Source organism: Nicotiana sylvestris, chromosome 3 (assembly GCF_000393655.2).
Source record: "Nicotiana sylvestris chromosome 3, ASM39365v2, whole genome shotgun sequence".
Classification (NCBI taxonomy): Eukaryota; Viridiplantae; Streptophyta; class Magnoliopsida; order Solanales; family Solanaceae; genus Nicotiana; species Nicotiana sylvestris.
In genome coordinates, this window is record NC_091059.1 from 219,319,519 (window position 1) to 219,338,646 (window position 19,128).

Genomic DNA, 19,128 nt, shown 5'->3' on the forward strand with positions numbered 1-19,128 from the left:
AGAAGTAGTTTTGGAGAAACAGAAAAAAATAGTTTCTCTCCAAAAGCACTTTTCTGAGAAGCGCTTTTGAGAAAAATACACTTAGAAGCAATTTTCAAAAGCTTGGCCAAACACTAATTACTGGTCAAAAGTGCTTTTCTAATTAATTAGCCAAACACAAACTATTTCTCACCAAAAACATTTTTTTTAAAAGTACTTTTGAGAAAAACACTTCTCAAAATAAGCTGATTTTAGAAGCTTGGCCAAACGGGCTATTAGTATCCTGGTAATATTTTAATTACTTTAATGTTTATTGTGCCTATCATAAGGAAATGCATGTGCATTTCCGATTTATTGGTCAAATTATTTTAGTCAATGTTAGTAATCCATCTCAACATGTAAGTACTACAATCTTAATGTTTATACTCACGGGAGAACGTACTCCTTCGATTGTTCCAAAGTAAAATAATAGAAACCCATTGTATAGGGAATTAACTTCGCCTATATATCAAATTGACATAATTAATTTTATAGACTAATGTACATGTAGAGACAGTGGCGGAGGCAGGATCTCCACGAAGGTGATTCAAATTTTTTTTTTGTAGCTAATGAGAATTGAACTCATGACCTTATGTAGATTTTGAACCCCCTTGACCACTAAACTACACTTTTGGATTGTGTTAAGGGAGTTCAAAACTTAATATATAAAGGTAAAAAATAGATTTTGCCTTATATATACAGTGTAATTTTTCGGCGAAGGGAATTCGGGTGAACCCCTTGCGCCCCCTAAATCCGCCCCTGTGTAGAGACTAATCCTACGATTTAACTAGAAGCAAAGGACAAGTGTACAATTTTTAGTTTAGCGGTTAGACTAATTCTACATTGAAATGTTTGTTTTAAAAAATACGTGGAATAAATGGGAGATGAAATATTTGAACGCATATTTTAGAAATGGAAGATGAAATATTCAAGTTATAATTTTAAAAAATAAAGCAATTTTCTTTAGGGACAGCACCATAAAAATAAGCCTTAAAAAAACATCATAAAAATAAATAACTTGAAATTTATATTTCGTTCCTCAGTTTCTTTCCAATCCAAACAAAGGTTTATCTCTAGAATTTCCCACGCTTCCACCTTTCAAAAAGAAAAAGAAAAAGAAAAAGAAAAAGAAAATAGAACCTCAAATATATGGCGCCAAATTTAACTTATGACTCCGCTTTTCCCTCGGAAATTAAAGTTAAACATTTCCCGCCAGCAAACTCAAAAAACTAATTTCACCAAAATCCAAAATCAATCCCCCCGCCAGAAACCCTCAGTTACAAAACCCCCTCCCTCCTTCATCTTCTTCTTCATTTCTCAACAATTCTCTCTTCTACAGTCTTTCTTTTTTCCCTTCATTTCTTCGCCTTTCACTGTTTGTTTAAAAGGGAGTGAAACAAATGGCTAAAATGGTGAGCCCAGATGCCGTTTCGACTATTTTAGCTAACCCATCACCTGATTCTTCTTCAGATCTTCCTGAAATTATCGTTCAGGTTGTGGATCTCAAGCCCACCGGCAACAGATACATGTGAGTTCTTTTTTTATTTTTATTTTTTATTTCTTATAGTATTTGTTTTCATTTTTGTCCTTGCTTGATTTTTCAGAAACCCACATTTCATTCAGATTTATTTGTTTATTTAAAATAACGATAATGGTATTTTCCATTGTTACCTAGATCTGGTTGTCAAGGGTAATTTTGATTGAATGTCATTTGTTATTATTCAGATTTAAGTTTTGTTTCTTTTTCTGATGTAGATTGTTCCTTATGTTTACTTATGTTTTTTCATTTCTAACTATGAGGTTTATGTGTTTATTTTTTTTGTTGTATTGACTTAATTCAGAAAATGACACCTAATTACAAAACTGAATAAACATTTAACCTGCAGGTTTTCAGCCAGTGATGGAAAAATGAAAATCAAGGGTATTTTGCAATCCAGTCTGTCATCTGAAGTTATATCTGGATCCATACAGAATCTGGGTCTTATTCGGATTCTTGATTACACTCTCAATGACATTCCAACCAAGAATGAGAAGTGAGTATTTTATGATTGTTAATTAGTGTTTTTTTTTTTTTGGGATGTTTTGTATTTGACCTAATGAGTTACCTAATTTTGTTTAGGTACTTGATTGTAACAAAATGCGAGGCAGTATCGCCTGCACTTGAAGCAGAATATAAGGCTGAAGTGAAGACCCAAGAAAATGTACAGGAGAATTTCAAGAACGATGTAAAAATGGAAGAAACTGGGATTGTTTTGAAACCCAAACAGGAATTTCAAACTAAATCTGCTGCTCAAATTGTACATGAACAACATGGAAAGTGAGTATTTTATCCTTTTTTATACCCAAATTGTATACAATGATATTGATAATTTGATAACGTTGTATGTGTGGGTTAATCTTTCAGCATGGCACCAGCTGCACGAATGGCGATGACAAGAAGAATTCAGCCGCTTGTTTCCTTGAATCCTTACCAAGGAAACTGGACCATTAAAGTTCGAGTAACTAGCAAGGGAAATATGCGGACTTACAAAAATGCTAGAGGAGAAGGTTGCGTGTTCAATGTTGAATTAACAGATGAGGATGTAAGCAGAATCTCAGTTACTATCTAATAATTTGGCACACGTTCTCTTTAATGAAGTTTATTAAATCCATTGTATGACTAACAAAATTTTACCTTTTTAATTCAGGGTACACAAATACAAGCTACAATGTTTAATGAAGCTGCAAGAAAGTTTTTTGACAAATTTGAATTGGGGAAAGTCTATTATATATCAAAGGGAACACTTAGGGTTGCTAACAAGCAGTTCAAGACTGTACAAAATGATTATGAGATGACTTTGAATGAAAATTCTCAAGTTGAGGAGGCTAGCAATGAAGAAGCTTTTATTCCAGACACAAAATTTAACTTTGTCCCTATTGATGAATTGGGACCATATGTCAATGGCAGAGAGCTTGTTGGTAAGAAATTGCAATCCCAAATATTTAATTTTTTCTGCTTCATGTATTTTTACCCTATTCCCATGTAGTAATGTTTACAATCAATGAATTGTAGATGTAATTGGAGTGGTTCAGAGTGTATCTCCTACAATGAGCATAAGGAGGAAGAGTAACAATGAGACAGTTCCAAAGCGTGACATAACTATTGCAGATGCGACGTATGTTTAAATGCTGTACGCTTCTCTTGGAGTTTTTCTCTTTCTCTAGTATGTTGAATCTAACAGTTCTTGCTTGCTTTATCAGGAAGAAGACTGTTGTGGTATCTCTTTGGAATGATCTAGCTACCAATGTTGGACAAGAACTACTAGACATGTCTGATAAATCCCCAGTAGTTGCAATCAAATCCCTTAAAGTTGGAGACTTTCAGGGTAATTGCGACTTTTCAATACAAAATTTATCATGATATACTTGATCTCTTCATGTCTCAATCTCATAGTTATTCATATTGTGTTTCAGGGGTGTCTTTATCTGCGTTAAGCAAAAGTAATATTGTTGTGAATCCAGATTTACCTGAAGCCAAAAAATTGAGATCTTGGTATGAATTCATTTACTGGGCTATTGATATTTTATTTTAAGTGTCAGTTGACTAAATGCACATGTTCATCTCTGTTCAGGTATGACTCTGAAGGTAAAGAAACTTCATTGGCATCTATTGGTTCTGGTATGAGTCCCTCAACCAAGAATGGAGCACGATCTATGTACTCTGATAGAGTCTCTTTGCTCCACATAACTAGTAACCCATCCCTTGGTGAGGAGAAGGTAAAAATTGTAAACCCTCTTAGAAGATAAAGAACTTGATTTTTAGAGAGAATTTGATGCTATGGTGTTAAAAGTCTGAAGCTTAATATACAAGGAAAATAGAACTTGCTATACTAGCATTGATGTTGTAGTCTATATGACACACTGTACTGAACTGGATGTCTTTTTTGTTGGCAGCCTGTGTTCTTCAGCATAAAGGCATATATAAGTTTCATTAAGCCTGATCAGACCATGTGGTATCGGGCATGTAAGATGTGTAACAAGAAAGTTACTGATGCTTTTGGGTCTGGTTATTGGTGTGAAGGATGCCAAAAGAATGATGCAGAGTGTAGTTTGAGGTTTGGACATTGAATATTTATTCATCTTAAACCTCCCATTAACTGTAATGCCTACTGAAGTTCTTACCTTCATGTGTTTATCACAGATATATAATGGCATTGAAAGTTTCTGATGCTAGTGGTGAAGCTTGGCTCTCTGCATTCAACGAGCAAGCAGAGAAAATACTTGGATATTCTGCTGATGAACTTGACAAGCTTAAATCTGAGGTAAAAAACAGTCCGTACTTCTTTCCAAAGCCTTTGTTGTGCTTGATTTTGTCTGATTGCGATGAAAGCAACAGTTTGTGGCTAACTTGACTGAACTATCCTATTTCTCAGGAGGGAGAAACTGTTTATCAAATGAAATTGAAGGAAGCTACATGGGTTCCTCACCTTTTCCGGGTCAGTGTTGCACCACAAGAGTATAACAGTGAGAAAAGGCAAAGGATAACAGTCAGGGCTGTTGCTCCAGTTGATTATGCTGCAGAATCCAAATACTTGTTGGAAGAAATGTCAAAGATGAATATTTCCATATAATGAAGCTAGCCAAATCAAGAATGTTAGATTATTTTTGTTATATTTTAAGGTTGATGAATGCTCAGTAGGATTGGTTAGTAAACCAGTTGTAAATATGTCTCATCATTGTTGCTTTATAGCAAGTGATCACTTTTGAACTTAGATAAATGCACATTTGGCAGTTTTGCAGTTTATCATATTTTGTTGTGTATTCACCATTTAGTGATGGTGCAGCATTTCATTTAATCAAGGGGAGCCCATGTAATGGAGCGTTCTAAAAATTTAAGATTTTTATCATACATGGGCAATTTATTGATTTAGTGAGTATTCTAGAAGCTTTGTCAGATCTAGTATTCACTAGGTTGAAAGGGATTAAGTGAAGGTTAATATGCAGTTCAGAAGTTAAGATTCAACCATAAGCTGCAATGACTGTTAGCATAATTTCATACACACTAGTTCAATGAATTGAACATATAAGTTTTTGTCTGTATTATTTTCTTTTATCTTTAATACAATAATTTTGGATACGACAACAGATACTGCTAAAAAAAGCTTTTTAAGCCTTTGATGTGAAATTGAAATTGGCACATGTAATTTGGCGAAACAAAAGTGATGAGCTGAAACCAAGTGTTGATCTTGGAAGGTCAAACTGTAGAAGATTGTCCTCAAGTTGATATCCTCCTATTACTATTGAAGTCGTAGGTTTAATCCCACCATTCACAAATCCTAAACATATCACATCTGGGCTTACTTCCACCATTGAATTTGAACCAAAAATCCTCCAATAGACTTGTTTACTCTGCAACACAAGATCAATGGCAGGAACAGCCCTTGTGCTACCGATATTTTTTGAGCTGAAACAAGTCTCGAAAGGTGCCACAGCAGCCACTCTGGTCACATTAGATAGTTCTTGAACGAAAGCTTTAGTCACAGCATCATAGATGGAAGATTCCAAGATTGTGTAAGGACTCCCTGTGCTGATTTTGGTTCCACCATTTCCTCTCTTGTCAATTGAGAGCAATTTTTTGTTAATTGGCACTGATTTTCCATTCACTCTAATAGATTTCACTCCAATGAAGTACTCTGAGGAAGATTCATTTAGGAAAGGAACTGATCCAGTACCAAAAGTGTTGGTGATCAATGGCGTAAAGATGAGATTTTTAGAGATATCAATATTTGGAAGCATCATATAAGGCCCATCACCAAAAATTATGACACCAGATGATTTGGTGGATGAACTCAAACAAATAGCAAATTTTCTTGGAAAGCTGAAGATTTCAGCTAATTGGGAAGGAAGCGCAATACGATTTCTTCCCAATCCGACAGTCCCTTTCACTCCACTAGCTAGACCATCAGTCAAGAATGTAGGAACACAGGTGAAAATGAAGCTTGGAATCTTAACAAACTTACCTGGATTTGATCCATCAGTGGATTGTATCGATAAAACGTCTTCAGTAATTTCACCACCATCATATAAAGTCTTGATGAATGGATTTTCAGGGGTATTATAACATGCATTATTGCTGCAACCAATTCTGGGAGTGGTGATGCAGTCTCCACAAGTGTTAACTTTGGCGAGGGTACATTGAGCTGAGCCACAACGAGCTGGTCGATAAGTGGAACTCACGTAACCATCTTCACAGTCTACCCATAAAGTTTGTCCACCAAGATGAATTGTCAACTTGATGGGCACAAGAGGAGTTCTTTGACCAATTTGGGTAATGTATTGGAGAGTAGTAGAGTCTTTGGTCACAGGAAGGAGTAGAGCTTTAGGCTGAAAAGAAGTTTGGCCTATGGAAGAAGAAATGGAGAGGAGAAGTGAACAAATGAGCATCAAATAGTAGCTAGTCAAAGCCATAATACAAGATTAAGATGTGATACAAGTTTGAAATGATGAAGATTAATGTGATGATTTATAGAAGCATATTTTTCAAGTCAACTCTACATCTTATTTAAGTTAATGATCTCTAGAAATAGATATGACAGATATATATGTCGATGAGGACGAAAGCGGGGCACACTCAGCGAATTGGGATACAGCTACGTAAGTTGATATTTGACTTTTGAATACTCCACTCTTTCTGAAATTTTTTCCGTCCTTGCTCTTTGACAAGTAATTTAACCAATTGTCGATCTTAAAATAACCTGCTTATAGTTATCTTTCTGAATATAGAAATGAGATATTTTAAGGCACACGGAGGACAATTGAGGCTTGCTCTGGTGATAGAGCACCTCCACCATCAACCAGTAAGTTAAAGGGTTCGAGCATACTGGAGGGTAAGTGAAGGTAAGTGAGAACACTATTGATCCTCCTAATTGGGCAGGTCGGGTAAGCGGAAAAAAGAGCACACCGAGGCGAAAACATCTGTAATTCCAAAGAGCACCATTCGATTAACTCAAGCAAATTACCTATTCTCTTGGGAACCAAACGACTGAGCAAATTGGAAAGGTGCTCCTTCATAGTTCTTATGTCCCTATAGCACCTTTTGCAAGACATCGGGTTAGAACTAAAGCACACAGCTGAATGATAATTTGGAATCCAGACAATTTGGTGCCCACTCTAGGAAAAACAAGTCCTCAACTGTTTTTCCAATGTAAGTATTAAGGAAGAGGTTTTCAGGGGTGTTATAACAAGCATGATTTTGTACATTGCCAAACTAGCGTAGTTCTGTTCAGGGTCCGCCTAGCAAGAAATCAATTGAAAAACACGAGCAAACACACTTAAAAGGTAGTGTGTACGCATACCAGTGAACCAAAAATATGTACGAAAGACGAGAAATTGTAATCGTTAAATATTATTCTAAAGAGATACGACAGGAGTATCCATTTATATTACCTAGGTTCACATTGATTGATAGCACTGCATCTATAAATTACATACTAGTATTAGAAATAGGACCACGAATCAGGAAGCAAGTGAAATAACAAAGTACCTAAAATTCTGGAAAAGAGTATTTAGAAGTTTTCAGTAAGGGGGCATCAAACAGATGAGGTAGTTAATCTTTCGTAACATTCGTACTTCATACAGAAAGGGGGGAGGGGGAGTAGAGATTCGGTCTTAGTGAGAATGGACTCTGAAGCCCAGAATGAATATCAGACTTCCTCTTCAGATAGCCATGAGATCACCATACTGGCGCATCAAAATGATGGAACCAGCAAAGAGAGCTGAAGCTCGAAGCAGTTTCTGCAAAAAGGACATGCAAAAAATTAAAAGATAGATAGGACAGAGACAAAAATCCTATGATATTTAAGCAAGCTATATGAAAAAGCAATGTGAGAAATGCTGATAAAATCATACACAATTCAGAACCTGAAAAGCAGCTTATTCTGCAAAATTAACTACTTCGACCCACCCCCATCAAAAGGGGGAAAGAAGAAAAGGAAAAACAAGCAGTTAAAACAAAGTTCTGGCTGAGAAATACACGGGTTTCCTAAACAAGGCAAAACTTGATTAAATGAAGAGAAGAAAAACAGAAGTTAACCCCACGTCATATGCTAGGTGGATCTTAAAAGTTAGTAGTTATATCATTACATAGCATATCAGCATCACAAAAGGAAGAGTGTGTGTATGGCGTACTAATAAGTAATAACAGATAAAACAAGAATCAATCAAATGGAGTCTAGGCTAGCACTCCAAGTCACCAACATCCCTTATTTACCATAAAGAGCACAAACAACATAGCAAAACAAAATAAAGCATTCATTAGCAGATCATTTAAACAATTAGAAGACCTGATATCAGGTAAGTTAGTCCGGAGAGTCAGAATGGGCAAGTTGCAACTTCATCCTTGCTAGTAGCAACGAGAAGGGACCATTTTTCAGGAAAATATGCACTGAGTAGGCTTAAATTTTGCTCCCAAAAAGATCAAACCCAATCAAAAAATGTATTTGCATGTTCAAAAAATAAGAATCAACTTCCAACCAACACCACATTTTAGTTATTAAAGAAGTTCAATTTGCACAAGGTGGGTAGGGCAGATCTTCTATCTCTCGGCTAACCTTCAGTCTATTCAGACTCTGGACAAGGTGAGACATCTCATACTCTCAGTTTGAAATTTGTAGTTCTATTTTTATACGGCGTACTTTCAGTGAGATATGTATTATGAAACAATTTCATAAGAACACCAATGAAGATCATATTTCATCAGTAGGTTTGAGTGCATTCCGATTTCCTCCTAATTTGTCCCAAAATCTCTTAAAATCCAGATATAACAGATTTAACCTGTGTTGTCAAAGGCGCGCTTAAGCCGTGAAGTGAGGCTCAAAATATATTGAGCGCTTCACCTCGCTTGGTGTGCGCTTTAGCATCTCATCAAGGTTCCAAGGAATACTTTTCCTTACCAATAAGTGTAATCCTGAAAAGGCGACATTAAACAATTGATACTTCACTTTCTCGTAATTTTTTCCCAATTTCTTTGTCTATATATTTGTTATTCATGCTATAATTATTAGTGTTGGATTACATATACACATTTTTACTTTTTCTCTAGTTGCGCCTTTTTTCATTAAAGCCCACGCTTTATTTTCGCTTTGCGCTTAAAGCCCAAACAGACCTTAACGCTTTTTTGCGCTTTTCGCCTTTGATAATACTGGATTTAACTTTTCACGAGTAGATCCAATCAAAAACACTTCCCTTGATCTATTAGTTTGATAAGTCAAATCACCGATAAATTCCAAAACTAAAAGAAGACAAAACAAGCACCAAGGAATATTCCTATGCTTAATGATATATATGGGGGATCATGTATTCAAGGAGTAAGAGAAAATCAGGAAGAGGAAATACCATGTTGAGATTTCCATTGAAGACCATCTAGAGTGAAGAGATATCTTTTAGGGGTTAGAGTTTTAATCTTAGGGTTTGATTTTAGAGGCCAATTTGATATATGGGTAGACAATTGGACTCACTAGCAAGAGGATCTTTCTATAATTTTTGATCCAACATAATTTGATTTTTAATATATTATCAGAATAATTCATGTTTTCTGAAGGCAATATTTATGAAAGTATACTAGAGCGATCGTACAGCGTACTGATATGATATTGTAAAAATATCAAAAAAATAAATATAAGGAGAAGATGCAAAATATTGAGAGTAGAAATGACACTTCTTTTATTCTTTAAAGTGTGTCATTCAAAAGGTGAAGAACACCTTTTATATGATGCAAAAAAACCATCCAAGAATTACAAATATTAATGAAACATTACAGGATCGGCCCCAGACGGATTTCTCGGTCATCAAAATAAAATAAAATTAATGAAACATTACTTTGATGCATATATATCTATTGAGTCCATTGAATGGACATCTACAATTACGTGGATTCATAATACGCATCCTTGGATGTTCTTTAATAAATATGTGCCGCGTTAAAATAGTACTAGGAAAACACCCTGTGGGAAGAAAGTCATGTAAAGGAAAAAGAACACACATATCTAGTAATAGACATTCAAGAGTGAGTTACGAATCCACTTATTTGTGAATGTTCATTCAATGGACTTTCTAATTATACATTCACAAAATTCACGTTTCATTTAATATTTTAACTCTTGGATTTTTTTTGCATTGTATAAATGGTGTTCTTCACTATTTAAAAGACAAACTTGAAAGAGAATAAGAAAAGTCTCAACTTTCAATATTCTTGCAAACATCTTTTTACCAAATACTCTTTTCCTCTAATAATAATGTTTTGTTTCGCTAGTTGAAGAAGAGAAATGACGCAAACGACTTGCGTTGTCTGATTGAACAAATGCTGGTGGCTGACAACAGGTCCCTATTACTAATGTGCTAACAAAGTCATATAAGGAAATCAATGGATACAATGTTAACCTACTAAAGGAATATAATAGATTAGTAAAACCCATATTTTTTTTTTTGATGAAGTAAGGTGTTGTATTGCTGGCATCAAGAAGATGCAATTAGTACAAAAGAAGAGATGTTAGCTCCAGTACATCATGTGCTATTCTAATCATAGGGAGCTAACCAAAAAAATGGCCATCGGGCTAGGCTCATTGAGCCAATAAAGTCTAGAAAGGGAATAACATTATTTACAAGGGAGATATTACTACAACTAAGAAGATACACCAGACATCTAAATTAGCAAAACCCATATATAAATGAATATGTGTGTACATCCGTTAATGAGTCTTAATTTATTCTCCATATGCATTAAGAAAATTGATGATTTGAACAATAAGGACAGTCAAAAGTATGTTGACAAAGCGACAACGAATAAGAGTGAAAGCTATGCAACTTGATCAATTAGATTCTTTAACCAAATACTCAAGAGGATGATCTTATGTGCTTTGTGAAACATGATCTTATGGTCGATTTGATGGTTTACAAGAATTAACAAGTTATTTGAAGAATTCTCTGTTTATTTAATTTTTAATGCAGCTGAATGTTTATTGAGCTTATTAATTCTAATAACATGTTTCACAAAACATCAGCAAATCAACCAAATTGTCAATCATAGCTTTCATCCTAATGATTTCTAATCTTATCTCGAATCTCTTAAAATCGAAATATAACAGATTTAACTTTTCAGATTTAACTCAGTCGTAAAAGGTGTCATTGATCATTCTAATCGAAATGTAAAACACTTCTCTTCATTCATCAATTTGATAAGCCGAATATCCTATAAAATTCACAGCAATGGAAGAAGACAAATCAAAGACCGAAGCATATTCCTCGCTGGTAACTGATATGTATATATGAGTAACGTGTATTAAAAAAATATGACAAAGAAAATATGAAAAAGGAGATACCATGTTGAGATTCCACTTTTCTTCGTCATGAACCTGAGAGTGCCAGAAAGCTTTGATCTTGTCCACTGATATCACAGAGTCCGCCATTGAAGCTCGTCTAGAGTGGGAGAGCGAGAGTAGCAGATATACTTTTAGGGGTTAGGGTTTTAACTCTAGGGTTCGGGTTTTAAGAGGCCAATTTGTGATTTGGGGCAGGCAAGCGGGTTCAACCAGCAAGGGTATATTAAGAATTTCGCGCAATTTAGGTTTTTCTACTTTTTCCTTATATTTTTTAACTAGTATTAGTACCCGCACGCGGATGCGCGGACAATAATCATGTCAAATATTTAACTTATTTGTATTGTATGTAAATAATTTTAAAATTTACACTTTCTCAGTAAATATAGATAATTATTGGATATTAACTACATGGAAAAAATTAATCATTTCTTCTATTTTTCTTTTTTGATATCATTCTTGTCGGTGCCATTGGATCCTAAAAGTAGTCAGGAAGCAAAATAATAACTCATATTTATGGCAATACAATCAAATGTTGAGACAATGAAAGATTCTTTCGATAAGACTTAACTCTTTTACTACTACTTGAACTCTTATTTGGTGTGTTGATATCTCTTAAAAAATATTTCTTTCTTAAAATTTCAGTTTCTAAAACTTTATTTGTCAATAAAAATTATTTTTGTAATAATGTAATTGAAAATATTATTCTTAATTTAAAACTCATTTTAGTTGGCTATCTAAAAATATAAAAAAAATTCTTTCGCTAGTGATTTTTTTTACGCCATTTTGATATTTGACATTAACCATGTTAAATATCTGAGTTATTTGAATTATATGTAAATAACCTTAACATTTAAACCTTTTAAATAATTATAGATAATCGTTAGATATTAATTAAGAAACACTACATGAAAAAAGACTAACATTTTTTCAATTCTCGTAGTGATAATTTTATTTTTGCAATATTCTCATAGGTGTCACTGGAACCTAAAATAAGCCACAAAGCGAAATGATAATCAATATTTATGGCAAAGCACAAAGGTTGACATGATATAAATAATTCTTTGATTATGATGTGATTCTTATACTACGACTTGAACTCTTGTTTGGTATGATATTATCTTTCAAAAAATATTTTTGTTTTGAAATTTCAATTTCTAAAACTTTATATATATTATAATAATGATTATTTTATAATCATGCAAGTGAATATATTATTCGTAATTTAAAATTCACTTTAATCGGCTATCTGAAAATTTAAATGATTCTTTGAACGGATTTATTTCAGTATGACTCCACTTTAAGTTTATCAATATCTCTAGCCCCGGAATTTGAATTTTTAATACTCTATATATACAAAAAATTTGTTCTTCGAATCATTAAATGTTAAATTAGTTGATTATTATTATAAAATATTGCATATATTGTCTTAAAATTGTCACGTAGTTTATTTTTCGACACCATAATGGTTCTTAGATCTATCTAACATTTTTTTAATATTTATTTTCTTTGATATTATTTTTTATGTCATTATTTCTTATGTTACAAAAAATTAATTTATTTCACTATAAAAGGATGAGTTTTAATAAAAATTATCTACGTATGAACTTTAATTATATTTTTAGTCTTTGGTTGAAATTATTTCATATTATTCTTTTAGCTTTATCTAATCAGCCTATATAGGTGCTCACCCGACCATTTAAATTAAAAAGCTGAATGATGTGTAATTTATATATAATTCATATTTATATGTGTATAATCGTATGTTATTGGTATATCATCTATTTATATTAGCTCTAAAAAGTAAACAATAAATATGGCCGGATATTATGTAAATATTCCATAAGATTTCGTTTTTTTGAGTTTATCCATGATAACTTCTATTATTATAATTTTAAAACTCTCTACTAATGTTCAAAAATATCTTATCTTTTTATTATCTTTGAAGTAAAAAAAAAAGTAAAGAGTTTTTTCGAAATAATTTGTTTACATTTTAAAAAAAAAATATTTCACGTCATACAATTTTTTTCTTTATATATACTCTTTGTTACACTTAAAAGTCGCTATAGAAACAATCAATTAAAAACCAATTTCTCTCTTGTTGAGTTTGAAAAAAAAAACCTTTCACACAATCTAATGATTCAAAACTAATATTCTTCAACGAAAAAAATATTATACCCTTGCAATATTGGCTTGACTACAACTAAATGAAGGAGTTTCAGCTTATACCCTTCAATTCCTTGAATGTGCTAAATTAAAATTAATGATAGCAATTGTATAGCCAAAGTTTTGTTATTTGTTTGATGTCCATCTATGCAAATTGACTCTTCAAACAAATATTCTTCAAGAAGAAAAAAAATAACTTTTTTTTTTAATATTGACTGATTTTGTGATGTTTCTTTCTCCAACATGTATGTTTAATTTATTATGTATGTAAGTAAACTTTTATTTGGTTTTGTAAACTCTTTTTTGTTATTTGGATAAACATAGACGTGTACTCTATATATTTCATTTATTTTAAAAGAAATTCGTTTATTCAAATCTAGCTACAGTGTCTCAAAAAACTATACTTATAGGGTTTTAAATGTGAAAACGTTTTATAGTTATATGGAGTAGTTTTTTTTGCTAGAGGCGAAGTAGTATTTAAATAATTAAAAAAATAACAAAAGTTCCTAACATGATTGCATATGATCATTAACCGAATTAAGTATGATAACATGATAAAAAAAGATAAATTTTATTTTTAATTTAAATTCGAATTTTAAAACTTTATCTATAAATTCGAAATTATCTTTTAATTCAAATTCTGTGTGTGTGTATATATATATATATATATTTTTTGTATTTAAATAAAGTAGTCAAATATAGAACAAAGTTACCATATACTATTGACATTTATTAGTTTGCCATCTGGCTTAATCATAATGTCAATTATATATGGTAACTTTCTTGCTTTAATGTATATACTAGTGTCAGTACCCGCGCGATGCGCGGATGATTTGATAGAATGTTAATTTTATAAAATTATGAACTAAAATATTTTATTTTAATAAATATTAGTTTTTATTTTCTTATTTAATGCAGTATGCAGAAATATAACAAATCTATACAAAATCAAAGGATACACATCATATAGTAATCAAATAAATTATTGTCCCTTATTTATTTTTCACTAAATTAGCAGGTATTTAGTATTATCTATTTACTAATGTGATTTTTATAGCCTTGTCAATTGACATAATATTTTGATACTACTTCTCTTCTTTAGAAGAGAAAGAGTTTTCGACATGAGTGTTTCATGTCTTTTTTATAAAGTTCGAGGGTAATTTAGTCATTTCACATAAGCTCATACAAGTTTCATATACGTGGCTGGGTTTGTGTACTCAAAACTATACGTGTAATTTTTATATGATTCCACCTGTATTTTAAGAAGATAACACGTTAGGTTTTCCATTAATTTCTTTAAGATTACTTCTCAGATTACGGTCTTCCATGTTCCTCTTCTCGCTCAAATTGCAGGTATGTTTCACTTTCAATCAATTTTTCCCATATCTTTTTTCTCCTTTTTCCTTTGTTCTTTCTTCACTGAGTTTTTCTCCATCTACTATGAATTGTGTTGAATTTCTATGCACTTTGTTCCCTTAAATTTGGTTTACCCATTTCTTGGTGATGGTATGTTGGCAGATATGTGTCGGTTTCCTTCAAACAAGAATTTGATAAAGCACAAACAGTCTATGTATTGCTTGCTATTTTGTTGATTTCTCAATTCCGTGTCCCTTATTAGTCTTTTTGTTTTTATTATTTTGCGCCTTTCTCCAATTTTTTGAGTTGCGCCTCCCTATTTCTGATGCTTTTGTTGTTTTGTTTATTTCATCAGAAATAGTTTTATTCTCATTCTTTCGCTCAAGTGCTTTGTTATTTTAGTTTTTTTGGTTTTTATGTGGTACTTAATTCTTGGTTTTTAGTTGCAGTTATCTGATAGTGTTGGTGATTTATCATCTTCCAGTTTCCTACTTCTCCTTCTTGACTATCCGAACCAAGTAAACGTTCAGAGTGATTCGTCAGCTATCTACGTGTCTCTTACTCCTACATTCACCGCATATTGTTCTCATTCTTATCGCCTTTACTCCTCTTTTCTCTTCGGTATTTCTTGCTGATTTCCCGATTTACTGTGAATTTCACTCTCCGTCTCTTTTTGTGCTTAATCCAAGTTTCATTTTACTTTGTGGTTTTTCTACTTTGCACTATTGAGGTATATGAATTTATCAAACTCTTCAATTTCAAGGGCTCTGGTGCTTCATTTTTGCAGGATCCATTGATGGTGTACATAATGGTATGTATATGTGCTGCTAATTGCTTTTTACTATTATTTCATATAGTTGGTATTTTTTCCACAACCAACTACGCAATCGATAGCGGTCTCATTCTTTTCATGACCCAATTTTGATTCCTTAGGTAAAAACCTCTGATGTGGAGGTGTTTGATAAAAAAAATTCAATGAATTGGATTTTCTATTTGATTTCTTATGCATTTGTAGTCTTTTCCATAGAAAATTGCCAGCGAATGTTTGACACTATTAGCTACACCTCTATCACGTTTTCTATTTTCACCACAGAGCATGAGAGTTATAGTTACAGAGCGAGATTTATGGATTTTGGTTGTAACTATTTGTATTTCATGTCTTTCATTTCTTCTTCACGAATGAAAGAAACTAAATTTTGACGAATTAATTAAAGTTGGACTGAAAATTTAAATCCAGTGTAAAGAATTTCAGAAAATTCAAATTTATTCTTGATTTTCTTTGTCCTCCATGGAGAAGCTCCTTGCAGTTTAACTATAAATTGAGCATGATTTGCTGAATTTCATGACTTTCAGATACAATCACCACTTCACTAGGTGATGAAGCAGTCTATTGTTTGATTATAGATATCATCTGCTGAAACTAAGAATCTCATTAGCCGTGTAAGTTGATTAGAAGATATTCATAAGTTATGTGAAGAATTATGCTGATGATGTAGCTATTGATGATGTAGCTATATTTGTTTGTCTTGTATCTTATGAAGGACACTTCAAAGAGACTTTCCCTTCAGGAGATCTTGGACCACCCTTGAATCATGAAGAAGCTAATCCGAATGGAGCCTGCTAAAAGTGATATTTTTGCATACTGCTCTCACCTCGAGTCTTTCATCCCGTTTGCACCAGTTGAATAACGTCCAGCATCACAAAATTTGACAGAAGATTCGTAGTAGACGTGAAATTCTTGAGAGTCTATACCTCTTGTGCAGGCAGATGGCAAAAATATTGAGGTTGCAGGGTGTTGATTGTCAAAAGTCCCACATCGGTGGGTGACAATTTGGGGTTGAGAAATTTTCCCTATAAAAGGAGGCCTAATGTTTAGGATTTAAACACACCTCTCATTCGACTTCTTATCTTTTTAAGGCATTTGTATCTTTTTTTTTAGTATTATTTCACTTGTATTTTTGGAGTGGAATAAAATATTGGTTGTGTCCGAGGAGTAGGCAAAATTAGCCGAACCTCGTAAATTCTGGTGTTCCTTTTATTGTTGCTTTATTGTCTTATTTATTATTTGGTGGTTGTCATAATTTTTGGTATAGTAGTTGTGACTTATTCACACTATATACATTTGGCTTCCGCAACAATTGGTATCAGAGCCAAGGTACTGTCTAAGTATGCTCTGTGGTTGCAGCATAGTCTGATCTTCCACATCAGAAAAGATTTATCTTGGTAACTGAGTCAAGGTTCTGTCTGAGTATGCTCTGTAGTTGCAGCTTAGTCTGATCTTCTACATCAGAAAGGAAATAATCTTGATTTGTGTCGTCAGCTATTAAATAATATTTGTGTCAAATATGGGAGACAATAAACAAGAAGAATCTACATCAAGTGTCAACAATACGTCATCATTGGCATCTTCGCTTATGACAAGAATTGTGTCAAATGCGAAATTTGCGGTAGAAATTTTTAACGGGTCCGGGCATTCTGGGATGTGGCAAGGCAAGGTTCTAGATGTCCTTTTTCAACAAGGGCTAGATCTTGCCATTGAAGAAAAAAGACCAGATGTTATTGGAGAAGAAGATTGGAGAATTATCAACCGTGTTGCTTGCGGTACCATTCGATCCTACCTTGCTAGAGAGCAGAAATATCCATACACAAAGGAAACTTCTGCAAGTAAATTATGGAAAGCACTAGAGGATAAATTTTTGAAGAAAAACAGTCAAAATAAATTGTACATGAAGAAGAGACTGTTTCACTTCACCTATGTTCCTGGTACCACGATGAATGAACATATCACCAGTTTCAATAAGTTGGTCACAGATTTGCAAAATATGGATACAACTTATGATGATGGTGACTTGGACTTGATGTTGTTGGCGTCACTTCCTGATGAGTACGAGCACCTTGAAACTACTCTACTCCATGGAAATGACGAAGTTTATCTTAGAGAAGTTTGTTCGGCTTTGTACAACTATGAACAAAGAAAGCGAGAAAAACAGAAGGGCGGAGAAGGAGAAGCACTATTTGTGAGGGGTCGTCCTCAAAATCAAACGAAGACAAAGAAGGGAAGATCTAAGTTAAGATCTAGACCCAGCAAAGATGAATGTGCCTTTTGTCTAGAAAATGGGCACTGGAAGAAAGACTATCCGAAGTTGAAGAATAAGGTCAAACATAACAATGGAAAGACCATTATGGATTCAAATGTAGCTGATTGTGATGATTCAGACTTCTCATTAGTTACAACAGAGTCATCAATATCATCAGACATATGGTTGATGGACTCGGCTTGTAGCTATCATATGTGTCCCAACAGGGACTGGTTCATGGAATTTCAAGAAGGAGAATATGGAGTCATCCACACAGCAGATAACAACCCTCTTACCTCATATGGTATTGGTTCAATATGATTAAGGAACCATGATGGAATGATCATAACATTAACAGATGTTCGATATGTACCGGATTTGAAGAAGAATCTCATCTCTGTAGGAGCCCTCAAATCAAAAGGGTTCAAAATCATTGCAAAAAATGGAGTGATGAGAGTATGCTCCGGTGCACTAGTGGTAATGAAGGCTAATCGGTAGAATAATAATATGTACCGCTATCGTGGTAGTACAGTTATTGGGACAGCGACAGTGACATCCGGTGACGACAAAGAGGCAGAAGCAACCAAGCTATGGCACATGCGCTTGGGACATGCTGGAGGAAAATCCTTGAAAACTCTATCAGATCAAAGGAGTAAAGGCTTGCAACTTGGAGTTTTGTGAGCATTGTGTCAAAGGGAAACAGACAAGGGTTAAATTTGGTACAACGATCCATAATACTAAAGGCATTTTGGATTATGTACTCTCTAATGTTTGGGGTCCTTCCAAAACACCTTCATTGGGTGGGAAGCACTATTTTGTAATCTTTGTTGATGATTTTTCCCGAAGAGTGTGGGTGTATACAATGAAGAGCAAAGATGAAGTGTTGGGAATTTTTCTCAAATGGAAGACGATGGTGGAGAATCAAACAGGCAGGGGGATCAAGTGTATTCGCACAGACAATGGAGGTGAATACAAAAATGATCATTTCAATAAAGTCTATGAAAATGATGGCATCGTCCGATACTTCACTGTTAGACATACACCACAACAGAATGGAGTGGCAGAACGTATGAACCGGACCTTGCTGGAGAAGGTACGGTGTATGTTGTCCAATGCTGGCTTGGGCAAAGAATTTTGGACTGAGGCAATTACATATGCAT

General features: G+C 33.6%; 2 protein-coding genes across 2 annotated transcripts; one reads left to right on the forward strand and one right to left on the reverse strand.

Moving 5' to 3' along the window:
• The first annotated feature begins 1,292 nt into the window (after nucleotides 1-1,292).
• On the forward strand, nucleotides 1,293-4,801 carry LOC104224037 (replication protein A 70 kDa DNA-binding subunit B-like). The gene is made up of 12 exons (XM_009775594.2): nucleotides 1,293-1,546; nucleotides 1,905-2,051; nucleotides 2,138-2,335; nucleotides 2,423-2,600; nucleotides 2,706-2,976; nucleotides 3,071-3,173; nucleotides 3,259-3,383; nucleotides 3,472-3,550; nucleotides 3,630-3,774; nucleotides 3,952-4,112; nucleotides 4,199-4,319; nucleotides 4,431-4,801. Exons 1-12 carry the CDS (start codon nucleotides 1,419-1,421, stop codon nucleotides 4,626-4,628), a joined length of 1,854 nt encoding a protein of 617 aa, XP_009773896.1. The 5' UTR covers nucleotides 1,293-1,418; the 3' UTR covers nucleotides 4,629-4,801.
• A 222-nt stretch (nucleotides 4,802-5,023) lies between these two features.
• Nucleotides 5,024-6,566, reverse strand: LOC104224038 (probable aspartic proteinase GIP2). The gene has a single exon (XM_009775595.2). The coding sequence runs from the start codon at nucleotides 6,463-6,465 to the stop codon at nucleotides 5,164-5,166; it is 1,302 nt and encodes a 433-aa protein (XP_009773897.1). The 5' UTR covers nucleotides 6,466-6,566; the 3' UTR covers nucleotides 5,024-5,163.
• Nucleotides 6,567-19,128: the final 12,562 nt, after the last annotated feature.